The sequence below is a fragment of the Penaeus monodon genome, chromosome 43 (assembly GCF_015228065.2).
Source record: "Penaeus monodon isolate SGIC_2016 chromosome 43, NSTDA_Pmon_1, whole genome shotgun sequence".
Taxonomy (NCBI): Eukaryota; Metazoa; Arthropoda; class Malacostraca; order Decapoda; family Penaeidae; genus Penaeus; species Penaeus monodon.
In genome coordinates, this window is record NC_051428.1 from 6125164 (window position 1) to 6137501 (window position 12338).

Consider the following 12338-nt stretch of genomic DNA (forward strand, 5'->3'; position numbering starts at 1 on the left):
ACACACACACTCACACGCACACACACGAACATTTCTGTTTATATTGAAGAATGAGAGTAAGATCCTAAAAAAGTGTGGCTTGGAAAGTGTCACGAGATAAGTGAAAGTAGATTCATTGCTACATAGATGGATAGATAGACAGACAAAGTGACAGGTAGGTTAGTATAAGGGTAGAAAAATCGATAGATAACTAGATAGGCTGGTAGATTATACGTAGATGAATACTTAGATATTAGGTAGATGGATTGATAGACAGAGATATAAATACAGGTAGATAAATAGGTGCCTGGATAGATGGATACATAAAAAGTTAAACATGCTGATAGACAGAATGACTGATATATAAAGCGAGCGTGCGTGCGTGTGTGTGTGTGAGAGAGAGAGAGAGAGAGGAGAGAGAGAGAGAGAGAGAGAGAGAGAGAGAGAGAGAGAGAGAGAGAGAGAGAGAGAAAATGACGATTGTTAAATGATAATGTTAATAATAAACACAATGTATCATTAAAAAAAGATGATAATGATAATAACAACGAGACAGTAACAACACCAACAACAGAATGCACGAACACATTCACACACCTTACGTTGGTAAACCACAGAGCACAACATGAAAGTATCACACCCCTCACATTTACCCAACAGCACTGAACACCCAAACCCTACTCAACACAAGAGGTTTCCCTATACTGCGAGCTCTCTGCCTACCTCGCCACTACGTAAGTTTCTCTTCTGAACTGACCTCAGCTGAGAACAGGCAGAGAGGTACTTGTGCATGTGCATGATTTTGGCCTTTGGGTATTGCATAGATGGAATAGATCTACAGATTACTGCTTGCTATCTCACCTGGTTTATCCTTTTCTTTGATGTTGAAATAATTCGTTCATTCAAGTTTCATTCTTTATTACTATTGATATTCTAATATCACAATAATCATTATGTCAATGATGATAATAGTGGTGTCGATACAGATATCATTGGAAAAGGTCTACTAATTGGGTTACAGATAGATAGATGAATGGATGGATAATAGACTAATAAATAGACAGGGAGAGAGAGAGAGAGAGAGAGAGAGAGAGAGAGAGAGAGAGAGAGAGATAGATAGATAGATAGATAGATAGATAGAGAGAGAGAGAGAGAGAGAGAGAGAGAGAGAGAGAGAGAGAGAGAGAGAGAAGATTATGCTGCGAAAAAAATCCTGTGATTGTGCATGACATTTGCTTTCAGATGAATAGATGGATGGATGGATAGATAGGTAGACTGATAAACATATGGACAGGTGGACAGGTAGACAGATAAATATGTAACCAGAGAGAGACAGACAAACAGATAAGTCTTTGTGACTGTGCATGATTTTTGTTAAATCATAAATAGTGGACAGATGAATGGAATGATAGATTGATAGATAGATAGAGACAATATATATATATATATATATATATATATATATATATATATATATATATATATATATAATAATAGATAGTAGATATAGATAGATAGATAGATAGATAGATAGATAGATAGATAGATAGATAGATAGTTAGATAGACAGATAGATATATAGATATATAGATAAAAATTAACAACAAAAGTTTTTATTTATTGATGTACATGGATAGACGGATGGATGGGCTGATAGACGTATGGGTGGTTGAATAGATAGATTGACAGATATATAGATAACATATAGATAGACATAAGTAGATATAAATAGATAAGAGTGAGATTTTGTTTTGGTAGATTCTCTATTTATATATGGATTGGTAGATAGGTGAATAGGTAGATAGATAGATAGACAGTATATTATCAATATGCATACATTGACAGAATGTAGACAGATGGATAGATAGATAAACAGACAGATATATAACAGAATGTAGACAGATGGACAGATAGATAAACAGATAGATATATAAATAGATTGATAAACTACAAAGGAGAGAATATGCATGACCTTTGTTTCAGATTTAGGTATATTCACCTGGATGGCTGTTGTGACCCTGCGTGTGTGATGTAACGATACTTATAAGCACACATATACACAACCCCCCCCCCACACACACACAAACAAAAACCTCCTCCCCTCCACACACACACACACACCACACACACACACACACACACACACACACATAACCACCCCCCACACACAAACAAACAAACACAACCTCCTCCCCTTCACATACACACACACACGACCCTCCCCACACACAACCCCCCCACACACACACTCACAAACACACAAAACAAACAAACACACAAACACCCCACGCCCACCCCTACCATCACACACAGACACACAACACACCCAAATTACCTACACACACAAGTACACGGAAAAACAGCCTGTACCCGCAAACACACGGGAATTCCCCCAAATAAAAGTGAAACTCTCGATAAAAATTTTCCTAGAGTCAGGTTGTGACGCTCTTGCCGAATCATGGTCTTGTGTTTATATTTATCAAACGTCTTTTGTTTTGTGATTGATAAACATTTATCGTTTGTTTGGATAGATATTTTTTTCTTTTTAATCGGATTGGGAATTAATGTAGATTTTTTTTTTTTTTTTTATGGTTGGTGTCTAGATAAGTTGAGGTCAGTAACTTATGTCTTTTCGTTAGATAATACTCTTTCTCTCTCTCTTTTTTATTATTCTAATTATCGTTTTGCCTTTATATTTGTTTAGTTAAATTCGCAGGGAATACTAGCAAAAAAAATAAATTGCGAATAAGACATAGATACGCATGAACGCACACACACGCACGCAGGCACACACACACACACACACACACACACACACACACACACACACACACAGAAAAAGTTGATTTCGCCTCAGACTGTTACGAAATTAGAAGTGAAACACAGTTACATTAAACGCACTCTTTCTTTCTCTCTTTCTGTCTGTCTGTCTGTCTGTCTCTCTCTCTGTCTGTCTGTCTGTCTCTCTCTCCATCTATCTATCTCTATCTCCCCCCCCCCTCTCTCTCTGTCTGTCTGTCTCTGCTCCTGTCTCTCTCTCTCTCTCTCTCTCTCTCTCTCTCTCTCTATATATATATATATATATATATATATATATATATATATATATATATATCACCCTCCCTCCCTCTCCCTCTCTCTCTCTCTCTCTATCTGTCTCTCTGTTACATAGCCGCGCTCTCGCTCTCTGTAACCAGAATATGAATTTGACTACCTGTCGTTACTTTTTAACTAAAACTGTAATTATTTTCTTAAACAAATTTCAGTTAGTCTCTCTTGACATATATTTCAGGTTGAAATATATCGCTTAAATAAATATCTTGATGAAAAAATATTCTGAATAATTTAAATGAGCTGAAAAAAGTCAAGATGACAAAGCATAAGAAGAAATTAAATTATTGCAGGCGAGCCTAATGCTATTATTTGAAAAATATCAAAAGAATATTTTTTTTTCTTTCTTTATGTGAGGCGGTTATCTAAATTTGAAGTATGTGTGAAGACATTAAACAATATAATCTTAATGATTATAATGATAATAATAATGATAATGATGATTATAGTAATAAAATTGTAATAATAACACCAACGATAATAACAAGGACAACAACAATGAAAATAATAATAATAATGCCAATGATCATGATAATGATAATACGATAATAATAATGATGATAATAACAATGATAATGATAAAAATAATAATGATAATAATAATTACAATGACACTAATAATAGTGATAATAATATAGATAAAAATGATAATGATATTTTTTTAGGCTCCCCCCCCCTCATCAACAAAACCTATAACAATATTTATGGACAAAAGCAACAACCTTCATTCCGTATACATTATATTGTGAAAGAATTACATTCAAACAAACAGCAAACAAATAAACATCTAAACACGCTCATAACCACTTCCGTTGTTTCCCAGAAAAAAAAAAACTAATATGAAAATTGAAACAAAATAATAGTGATAATAATAATAATAATAATAATAATAATAATAAGAATAATGATAATGATATTGATAATGATAATAATAATAATAGTAATAATAATAATAATAATAATAATAATAATAATAATAATAATAAAATAATATAATAATGAAAATATTAATATAATATATAATATAATAAATAATAAATAATAAATTGATAATAATAATAAAATAACAACAATACTATTATTATAATTATTTTCATCCAAACAACGAGAACGAAAAAAAAAAAGTACCCACCGCACTGGTCACAAAAGACTGAACATTGACCAGAAATCATCGGACATCTTTGCCCACAAGACAAAGCCGAAGTGACCGCAAATCACTGGGAATTCCGACGTTGCCGTTCTGTTAAGGAATTTCAAATGTTAAACATATATATATATTTTTTTTTTCGAGAATATGGAAATCGTCACATTCTTTCCCAGAAAAGGTTTGTAACTTTTTTATTTGGCATTTTTATTTATTCATTTTATTTTATCTTATTTATTTTAAATCTTATTTTTATTTTGTTTTTGTTTATTTTTATTTTATTTATAAGTTTAATTTATGAATATCTGTGTCTCGATGTCTGCAGTTATGTATTCATGTAGTTGTTTATCAATATATTCAGATATATAGATAAGTAGATAGATAGATAGGTAAATGGAAAGACAGACAGGAACAGGCAGGCAGACAGATAAACAGGCCCGATAGACAGAAAGACAGACAGACAGACAGACAAACAGACAGATCGACAAACAGAGTTACAGACCGACGAACAGACAGACTGACAAACAGACAGGCAGACAGACAACAAACAGACAGATCGACAACCAGACAGACAGACCGACAAACAGACAGACAAACAGACATATAGGTAGATAGGTAAACATGCAGACAGACAGCTAGATAAATAGATAGGCTTATGCCATACCCTAAGGTAGGTAGGTAGACAGATAAGATATCAAAATGACTTTCGTTTGTTATCTATCCGGCTAATTCGTTGTATGACAAGGGCTTATGTTATTATCATTATTATTATCATCATCATCATCATCATCATCATCATCATCATTATTATCATTATCATTATTATTATTGGGACTATTTGTTCTAATTGGTTAATTGTTCTTGCTTTTGATTGGTTGTTTGAGTATCTTATGGGCTGATTGTTATTGCTTTTTATTGGCAAAATTGTCTAATTCTGATTATTCTTACTTTATATTGCGTAACGTTTTCTTGTCTCTATTGGTTAATTGGTCTTTCCTTTACTTGGTTAAACCATCACTGAAATTTTAATGTCTATTTTTTTTTTTCCTTCCCTTCGACAAAGCTTTATCGTAATAAAGGAAAAAAATAACACAGGTATTAAAATTTCAGTGGTGTGGATAGTGGTTACTTAACGATTAGTCTAAAGTTTCGTCATAAAAAAAATCTTCATATAATCTGGGAAACAAAATGCCAAAGAATATATTTCTTGTGTAGTGTGGAATGCAAAATGAATATGAGTTTATTCTCACTGTTTCGTTTCAATGGTTTGCTCATTGTTTCGCGGTGGGTGCGATGCCAAGAGGTTCCAATATTTGAATTTGAATTTTCAATCAACTTCATGCTCGTTACTTGGCCATGCAACCATTAGTGAGACTAGTGGAACAAGCGAAGTGCAACTCTGCCTTTTAACATAGGGCAGGAGTCGGCAACCTGTGTCCGGATTCATGGCCCGTCATCCTGCTCGACATTCTTATAATATATCCGGCCTGCAATAGCCCAACCGACTAAGTGAGAAAGTTGGCGCCTCTAAACGTGGTAGTGGCGTGTAGGACAGAGGAAATTTGCATGGCTGAGATCTTCACAATCAATGATTTAAGTGTTTTTCCCCCTCAATAAATACAATGCAATCTTATCACCGGTTTGCCTGCTTTCCTATATTTTTTGTACAGCTTAAGTTCTGTTGTGTTCTCTTTGGCACTTCGCGCAAAGGCTCCTCCCAGAAACTTTCTCTGGCCCTCGCATCGCCTAGGTTGCCGACCCCTGACATAGGGTGACACACAAAGAACTGTGTGAGAGTATAAGGTGCCATCATCCTAGAGAGAGAGAGAGAGAGAGAGAGAGAGAGAGAGAGAGAGAGAGAGAGAGAGAGAGAGAGAGAGAGAGAGAGAGAGGAAAAAAGTGCTTTAGATGGAATACTCTATTTCCCTTTTCTAACAACGATTTAGTAATTTCCTGAGACTAACCTTCTAACCGCAGAGAATTAGTAAAAGAAAACTGATCATATGATGATGATGATGATTAAAGAGAGAGAGAGAGAGAGACAGAGACAGAGACAGAGACAGAGAGAGCCACAATTAACGGGAAAAAAACATGAAAAAATAACAGGTCTTTAAGTACGTCGTAGTAATACACATGCTGCAATTGCCAACTATTGCAAAATCAAGCTCATTGCCTGCAATTTGGATTCAAAATACAGACAGGTACCACATTCCCGAAAAAAATAAAGGAAAAACAGAAGAAAATACCCCCAAACCTGCCACCTTAGACCAAACACAAACCAAACAAATCACACAACGCCATTAATGAAGCAAAATAAACACATCCCAAATCCCAACTTTAGGAAACAACGTAAAGTGAAAGCGCAGAGTCCTTCCGTGTGGCGGCACCTGGCACCTCACCTGGCGTTCCTCAGGAGGTGCTCTTGAGTCCGACTCCGACCTCGGTTCGCTGAGGGTCTCGCCGCGCCCGCACAACAGGTGGGCGTGCTTTCGAGTTGCGGGCGTGTGGGCGGGGCCGTTTTCAAGTTGCGGGCGTGTGGGCGGGGTCGATTTCAAGTTGCGGCGTGTGGGCGGGGCTGATTTTCCTATTTAAGGCGTGTGGGCGGGGTCGTTTTCGTGTTGTGGGCGGGACTGATTTCCCTTTTCCGGGCGTGTGGGCGGGGCTTATTTTCCTATTTTGAGCTAATATACTTTGATTTAAAAAATAATGGGTTTATGTGGTATTTAATGGCGTGAGTGCGTTTCGAAAGTGAGTTTTTTTTTGGAGACGTGAAAAGGCTATGAAGATAATGCAATAATGTGATAATATTATGAAGATGTTTATCTGTGTGATGTGCTTTATCGTGAGTGGTGTGATGTGAGTTAAGTGTGATTCTATCTGAGTATGTGTAGAGTGTTATATGTGATATGGATTTTTATATTGTCTTAATTAATTAATTATTTCTTTATTATTTTTATTTATTTATCTATTTTTACGCGAGGGGGTATTATCTGTATATGATATGGTAGTTCTGAATGTGACGTGATGGCAGAAGTATGCAGGTGACGTGATGGGGGAGTTATCTATGTGAGGTGGGCGTGTGGGCGGATGTTGCTTCCGTTTATTCCAGGGCGTGTGGGCGTTTTGAGGGCGTTATCTATGTGATGTTTCGAGGCTGTGTTGATTTGTGTGATGTGGTAAGAGTGTTATCTGTGTGATGTGGGTAGGTTATCAACGTGATGTGGCGAGGATGTCATTTGTGTGATGTGGTGAAGGTTTAAGCTACGTTTTGTGATGAGGATGTTTATTTGATATGGTTATGAGGATGTTTATGTGATAATGGTTATTTACGGGGTGTGATGATGTCCATGCGACGTGATGTTATTTATGTGATGTGAAGAGGATGTTATCTATGCGATGTGACGTTTGTGTTATTTACGTGATGTGATGATGTTATCTATGCGGCGTCATGATGTTATAAACGTGATGTGATGATGCTATCTATGTGATGTGATGAGCAGGTTATCAGTGTTATCAAAGCGAAGACATCTTTCCTTAGCTCTTTGCAAACGGATGTGCTGTATGTGATGTTTTGAATGTATGTGATCGGGATTTTCCTCTTCGGACGGACTGAATTATTCATGTGATGTTTCTGCGAGGATGGACGCAGGTTATTAATATATTGTTACGCGATGTTTTCACAATCGACTTATTTCGAAAATGTTTTTTTTTTCTGAATCACATGGAAATAAAGGTGAGATTTTTTTTTCATCGTTATTGTTATTGTTTTTTTTTTTTGTTTATTGATTTATTTTTTATATATTTGTTTATGTTTATTTTGTGTTTGTTTGTTATTCGGTTAGCTATCTATTCACTGTTTTTATTTATATATTTATGGATTTATTTATTGCTCCTGCGATCATGGATTTCCTGGTAATTATGAGACCTTGTGGATGAAGTGCATAGTAAAAGGGAAGAAAAAAAATATAAAAATGACCACATCTTTATCATAATGAGATAAACACACACAAGGATACATGAATACACGCCCATGCACACTCACACGCACACTCAGATGCAGACACACCTTCAAACAGACAGACTTACACGCGCACAGACATATACACAAGGTAAAGTTACACACGCGCGCACACACATACACACAGACACACGCACACACGCCGCACGCACGCACGCACGCACGCACGCACACACACACACACGCACACACACACACACATACACACACACACACACACACACGCACGCTCACGTACATGCACACAAATACGTTCACAGACACCTGAATCCTGAATTACATTGATACCGAACAAAACAACGTGAATTCCTGTGTCCTTGAACACTTTCCTGTCTCATGAAGTGTTATGTGTTCGTGTCTTTGTCCTTGTTCTTGTTCGTGTTGTTTATGTTGTGCTTATGCGAGCTATTGTCTTTGTTTTGCCTTTTTCGTGTTTTTGTCCTTGTTTGTGTCCATGTCCGTCTCGTCTCTCTCTCTCTCTCTCTCTCTCTCTCTCTCCCTCCCCCTCTGTGTGTCTTTATGTATAATTATGTCTTGTTTATACTCAAAATGCTTATTCTGAGTACTAAGTATGTTATTGATATTAGTATCGATATTTAAATGTCTTTATATTTTATGAATACTCATGAAGCTTTTTAGTCTTGTAAACAGCATAACTCTCTTCTCTAATACAACAGTATATGAGGTACCCTTGTTCCTTCACCATGAAAACCATCATGCATCCAAATGTATCTGAATTTTGTTTAATCAAATTCTTTCATGGTTTCCATCATGAAATGTTTCAAAACTATGTTTGTTCATAACAATTTCTGAGCAGCCGACACAGGCCGCTCGCCCTCGCGGGCATGGCAAGGCGCCTTGTTCCTCCCTGGGCGCCTCTGCCACGCCTGTCCTCTGTACCCCAACCACCATACTCCCGAAGAAGTAAAGTTTAGAATCTGCGACAACTTTAACTCTACACCCAAGAATCGAAGCAGTACTATCGCAGTGAAGACACGTCCTCCCACGTTATTACACTGGCGGAAGCAAGTGGGATAATTCGTCTTACGTCATTACACTGTCTCTCTCTTTGTCGCTCTCTCTCTCTCCTCACTCTCTCTCTCTCTCTCTCTCTCTCTCTCTCTCTCTCTATATATATATATATATATATATATATATATATATATATATATATATATATATATATGTGTGTGTGTGTGTGTGTGTGTGTGTGTCTGTCATTATGTCTGTCTGCCTGTCAGTCCGTCTGTCTGTCTGTCTTTCTGTCTGTATGTCTGTCTGTCGGACCGTCTGTCCACCGATTTATGTGAATGTATGTACACCGTGACCACAACAACCCCGTCCGTGCCGCCGCATAAACCAAGTACAAGGGGAAAGGCCAAGCTCTCTATCTATCTGTCCTTCCCTCCCTTCACCCATCCATCCATCCAAACACCCATCCCTCCTTCCCTCCCTTTCTCCTTCTACCCATCACTCCTTCCCTCTCTCTCCCCCTCCCTTCCATCCATCCATCCATCCATCCATCCATCCATCCATCCATCCATCCATCCATCCATCCATCCATCCATCCATCCATCCATCCATCCATCCATCCATCAACAACAACCCTGTACGTGCTATCACATACACCAAACACACGGGGAAAAAAATAGCAAACTGTCAGCATAGCATTATTTTCTCCCCAGACGAGCACAGAAACGGACCAATCATGACGGAAGTGGGCGTTGCCAATCCTGCTTTTGAAGGCGACATCGGCCAATCAGGAGAAAAGCAAGAGTGAGACCGTTAGATATGGTAAGTGAATAGATGTAAGTATGTAAGTATATGATAGATGTAAGTGGTATTTTGTAGGTATTTGGTAGAATAAGTGGGGTAATGTAAGTGCATGGTACATGTAAGTGGTATTCTGTAAGTATTTGGTAAAATAAGTGGGGCAGTGTAAGTGTATGGTACATGTAAGTAGCATGTTGTGTGTATTTGGTAGAATAAGTGCTGTAACATTATAGAAAAGTAGAACAGTTAAAAGTGTGGTACTGTAGAACAAGTGAAGTATGGGTATGAAAGAACAAGTCATAAAAATACGATACCTGTTCAAAAAAAAAAAAAAAAAACAATATGCAGGTCCACGTTGTCGCTGTTATTTTCCTGTTCATTCCATCGTGTTCAATTCTACTGACAACGCAAGCTCCGCATTGTTCATCTCTGCGATGAGAACAAATGAAAGTAAAAACCCCGAAAAAATGTGTTATTTGTTATTCATTCAACAGTGTTCAGCATTGCAAAACCAAGAAAGGAACATACTCCCCCCAAAGATATGTTATTTGTTCTACAATGTTCAACATTACAAAACCCATAGACAAACATACATTCCCCCAAAACATATGTTATTTGCCACTTGTTGCCACACGATGTTTAATATTACGATAACAGTATATTATTTGTCATCAGTTCTATAGTGTTCAACATTGCAAAACCACCTGAAGACCATACATTCCCAGAAAATAAATGGTGATTTGATTTTCATTATTATCCGTCACGAATTTATCGTATGTTTAACTCTTCCCTATCTGTTTTCGTAATAATGTTTTGCACCTCGTTTTTTATTTTGATTTTGAGGGAGAGAGAAGAGAGAAGAGAAAAGAAAAGAGAGAGAGAGATAGGGAGAAGAGATAGAGAGAGGGAGAAGAGAGAGAGAGAGAAAGAAGAGAGAGATAGAGGGGGGGGGGAGAGAGAGAGAGAGAGAGAGAGAGAGAGAGAGAGAGAGAGAGAGAGAGAGAGAGAGAGAGAGAGAGAGAGAGAGAGAGATAGAGAGGGAGAGGGGAGAGAGAGAGAAAGAAAGAGAGAGAGAGAGAGAGAGAAGAGACGGAAGAGAGAGAGAGAGTGTAACATTCATTAATCAGTGGCAACCGCCTGGGATATGACCCCACCTCGGCGATAATAGGAAACATTCCAGAGGGAGTACCCGACGGGAAGCATCTGGGTCCCACGCCCTAAGCGAGCTAGGGGAGAAGCAACCTAGCATGACCCAGTCTTGGTAGTTCGCTCGCAGCCGTCACCGTGCGCAGGTCATCCACCACACCACCGGCGTCTGGGCTGGCTGGCCGGACACGCGACCCCGCGCTCAGGCTTACCCCAAGACGTCGTCTCGTGTGTTCCCTTCACTGGGTAGGATTCTTCCTTAAAGAGACAAGAAGTTATAACCACTTCTTACTGCCCAACCAGTCATAACCATTGTTTAGAGGCATCTATAGCCTTTTACAGAGAGAGAGAGAGAGAGAGAAATAGAGAGAGAGAGAAGAGAGAGAGAGAGAGAGAGAGAGAGAGAAAGAGAAAGAGAAAGAGAAAGAGAAAGAGAAAGAGAAGAGAGAGAGAGAGGTGCTTGTTATCACTGCTGTCCACCAATTTGTTAGAGTTGTGTTGACGGTCTGCTTGCAGTTTTTATTCTGGGAGAAGGTGGTTCTTGGTAGCGCAGCGTAGACAGAGGTTGAAGTAGCTGGCTGGTGCAGAAAAAGCCCCGATTAGGTTAGGCCCGGAATGGCAGGGGCCCTGTCGGGTGGCCCCCGGGAGGAGGAGGCGTCCGAGCAGGAACGTGACTCGAGGCAGAGGGATAATACGGGCCTCGGTAGCGGGCAGAGGTCATGGGAAATGTGGGCGTGGCTTAGGTCAGTACGGCGGCGATGCGATGGGCACGCCGCCCTATTGGTAACCCTTGTTAGTTGGAGGGCGTGACATTGAAGCATCTGACCACTCTAAGAGAGAGAGAGAGAGAGAGAGAGAGAGAGAGAGAGAGAGAGAGAGAGAGAGAGAGCGAGAGAGGGAGGGAGGGAGGGAGAGAGAGACGAGAGACGAGAGAGAGAAGAGAAGAGAGAGAGAGAGGGAGATAGAGATAGATAGGTAGAGAGAGAGTGAGAGAAAGAGAGAGAGAGAAAGAAAGATAAAGATAAAGAGAGAGAGAGAGAGAGCTAGGATAAACCAGTTCCTATCAATATTGACATTTCCGCCATCATTACCATCCCCATCTCTACACACAACCTTACTTCATCATCCCCCTATCACTGATATCATACTTTTCTTCTTCTTCATCAG

At 38.6% G+C, this 12338-nt stretch overlaps 1 protein-coding gene across 1 annotated transcript in view; it reads right to left on the reverse strand.

Annotated features, from left to right (window-relative positions):
* LOC119568257 (UNC93-like protein) overlaps positions 1–2439 on the reverse strand; it is a 12981-nt gene extending 10542 nt beyond the window's left edge. The window contains exons 1-2 of the mRNA XM_037916714.1: positions 2350–2439; positions 737–786 (exon numbers count right to left, since the gene is read on the reverse strand). Coding sequence (XP_037772642.1) covers positions 737–786; positions 2350–2439 — 140 coding nt within the window. The remainder of the gene's footprint in view (positions 1–736; positions 787–2349) is intronic.
* Between the last annotated feature and the right edge of the window lie 9899 nt (positions 2440–12338).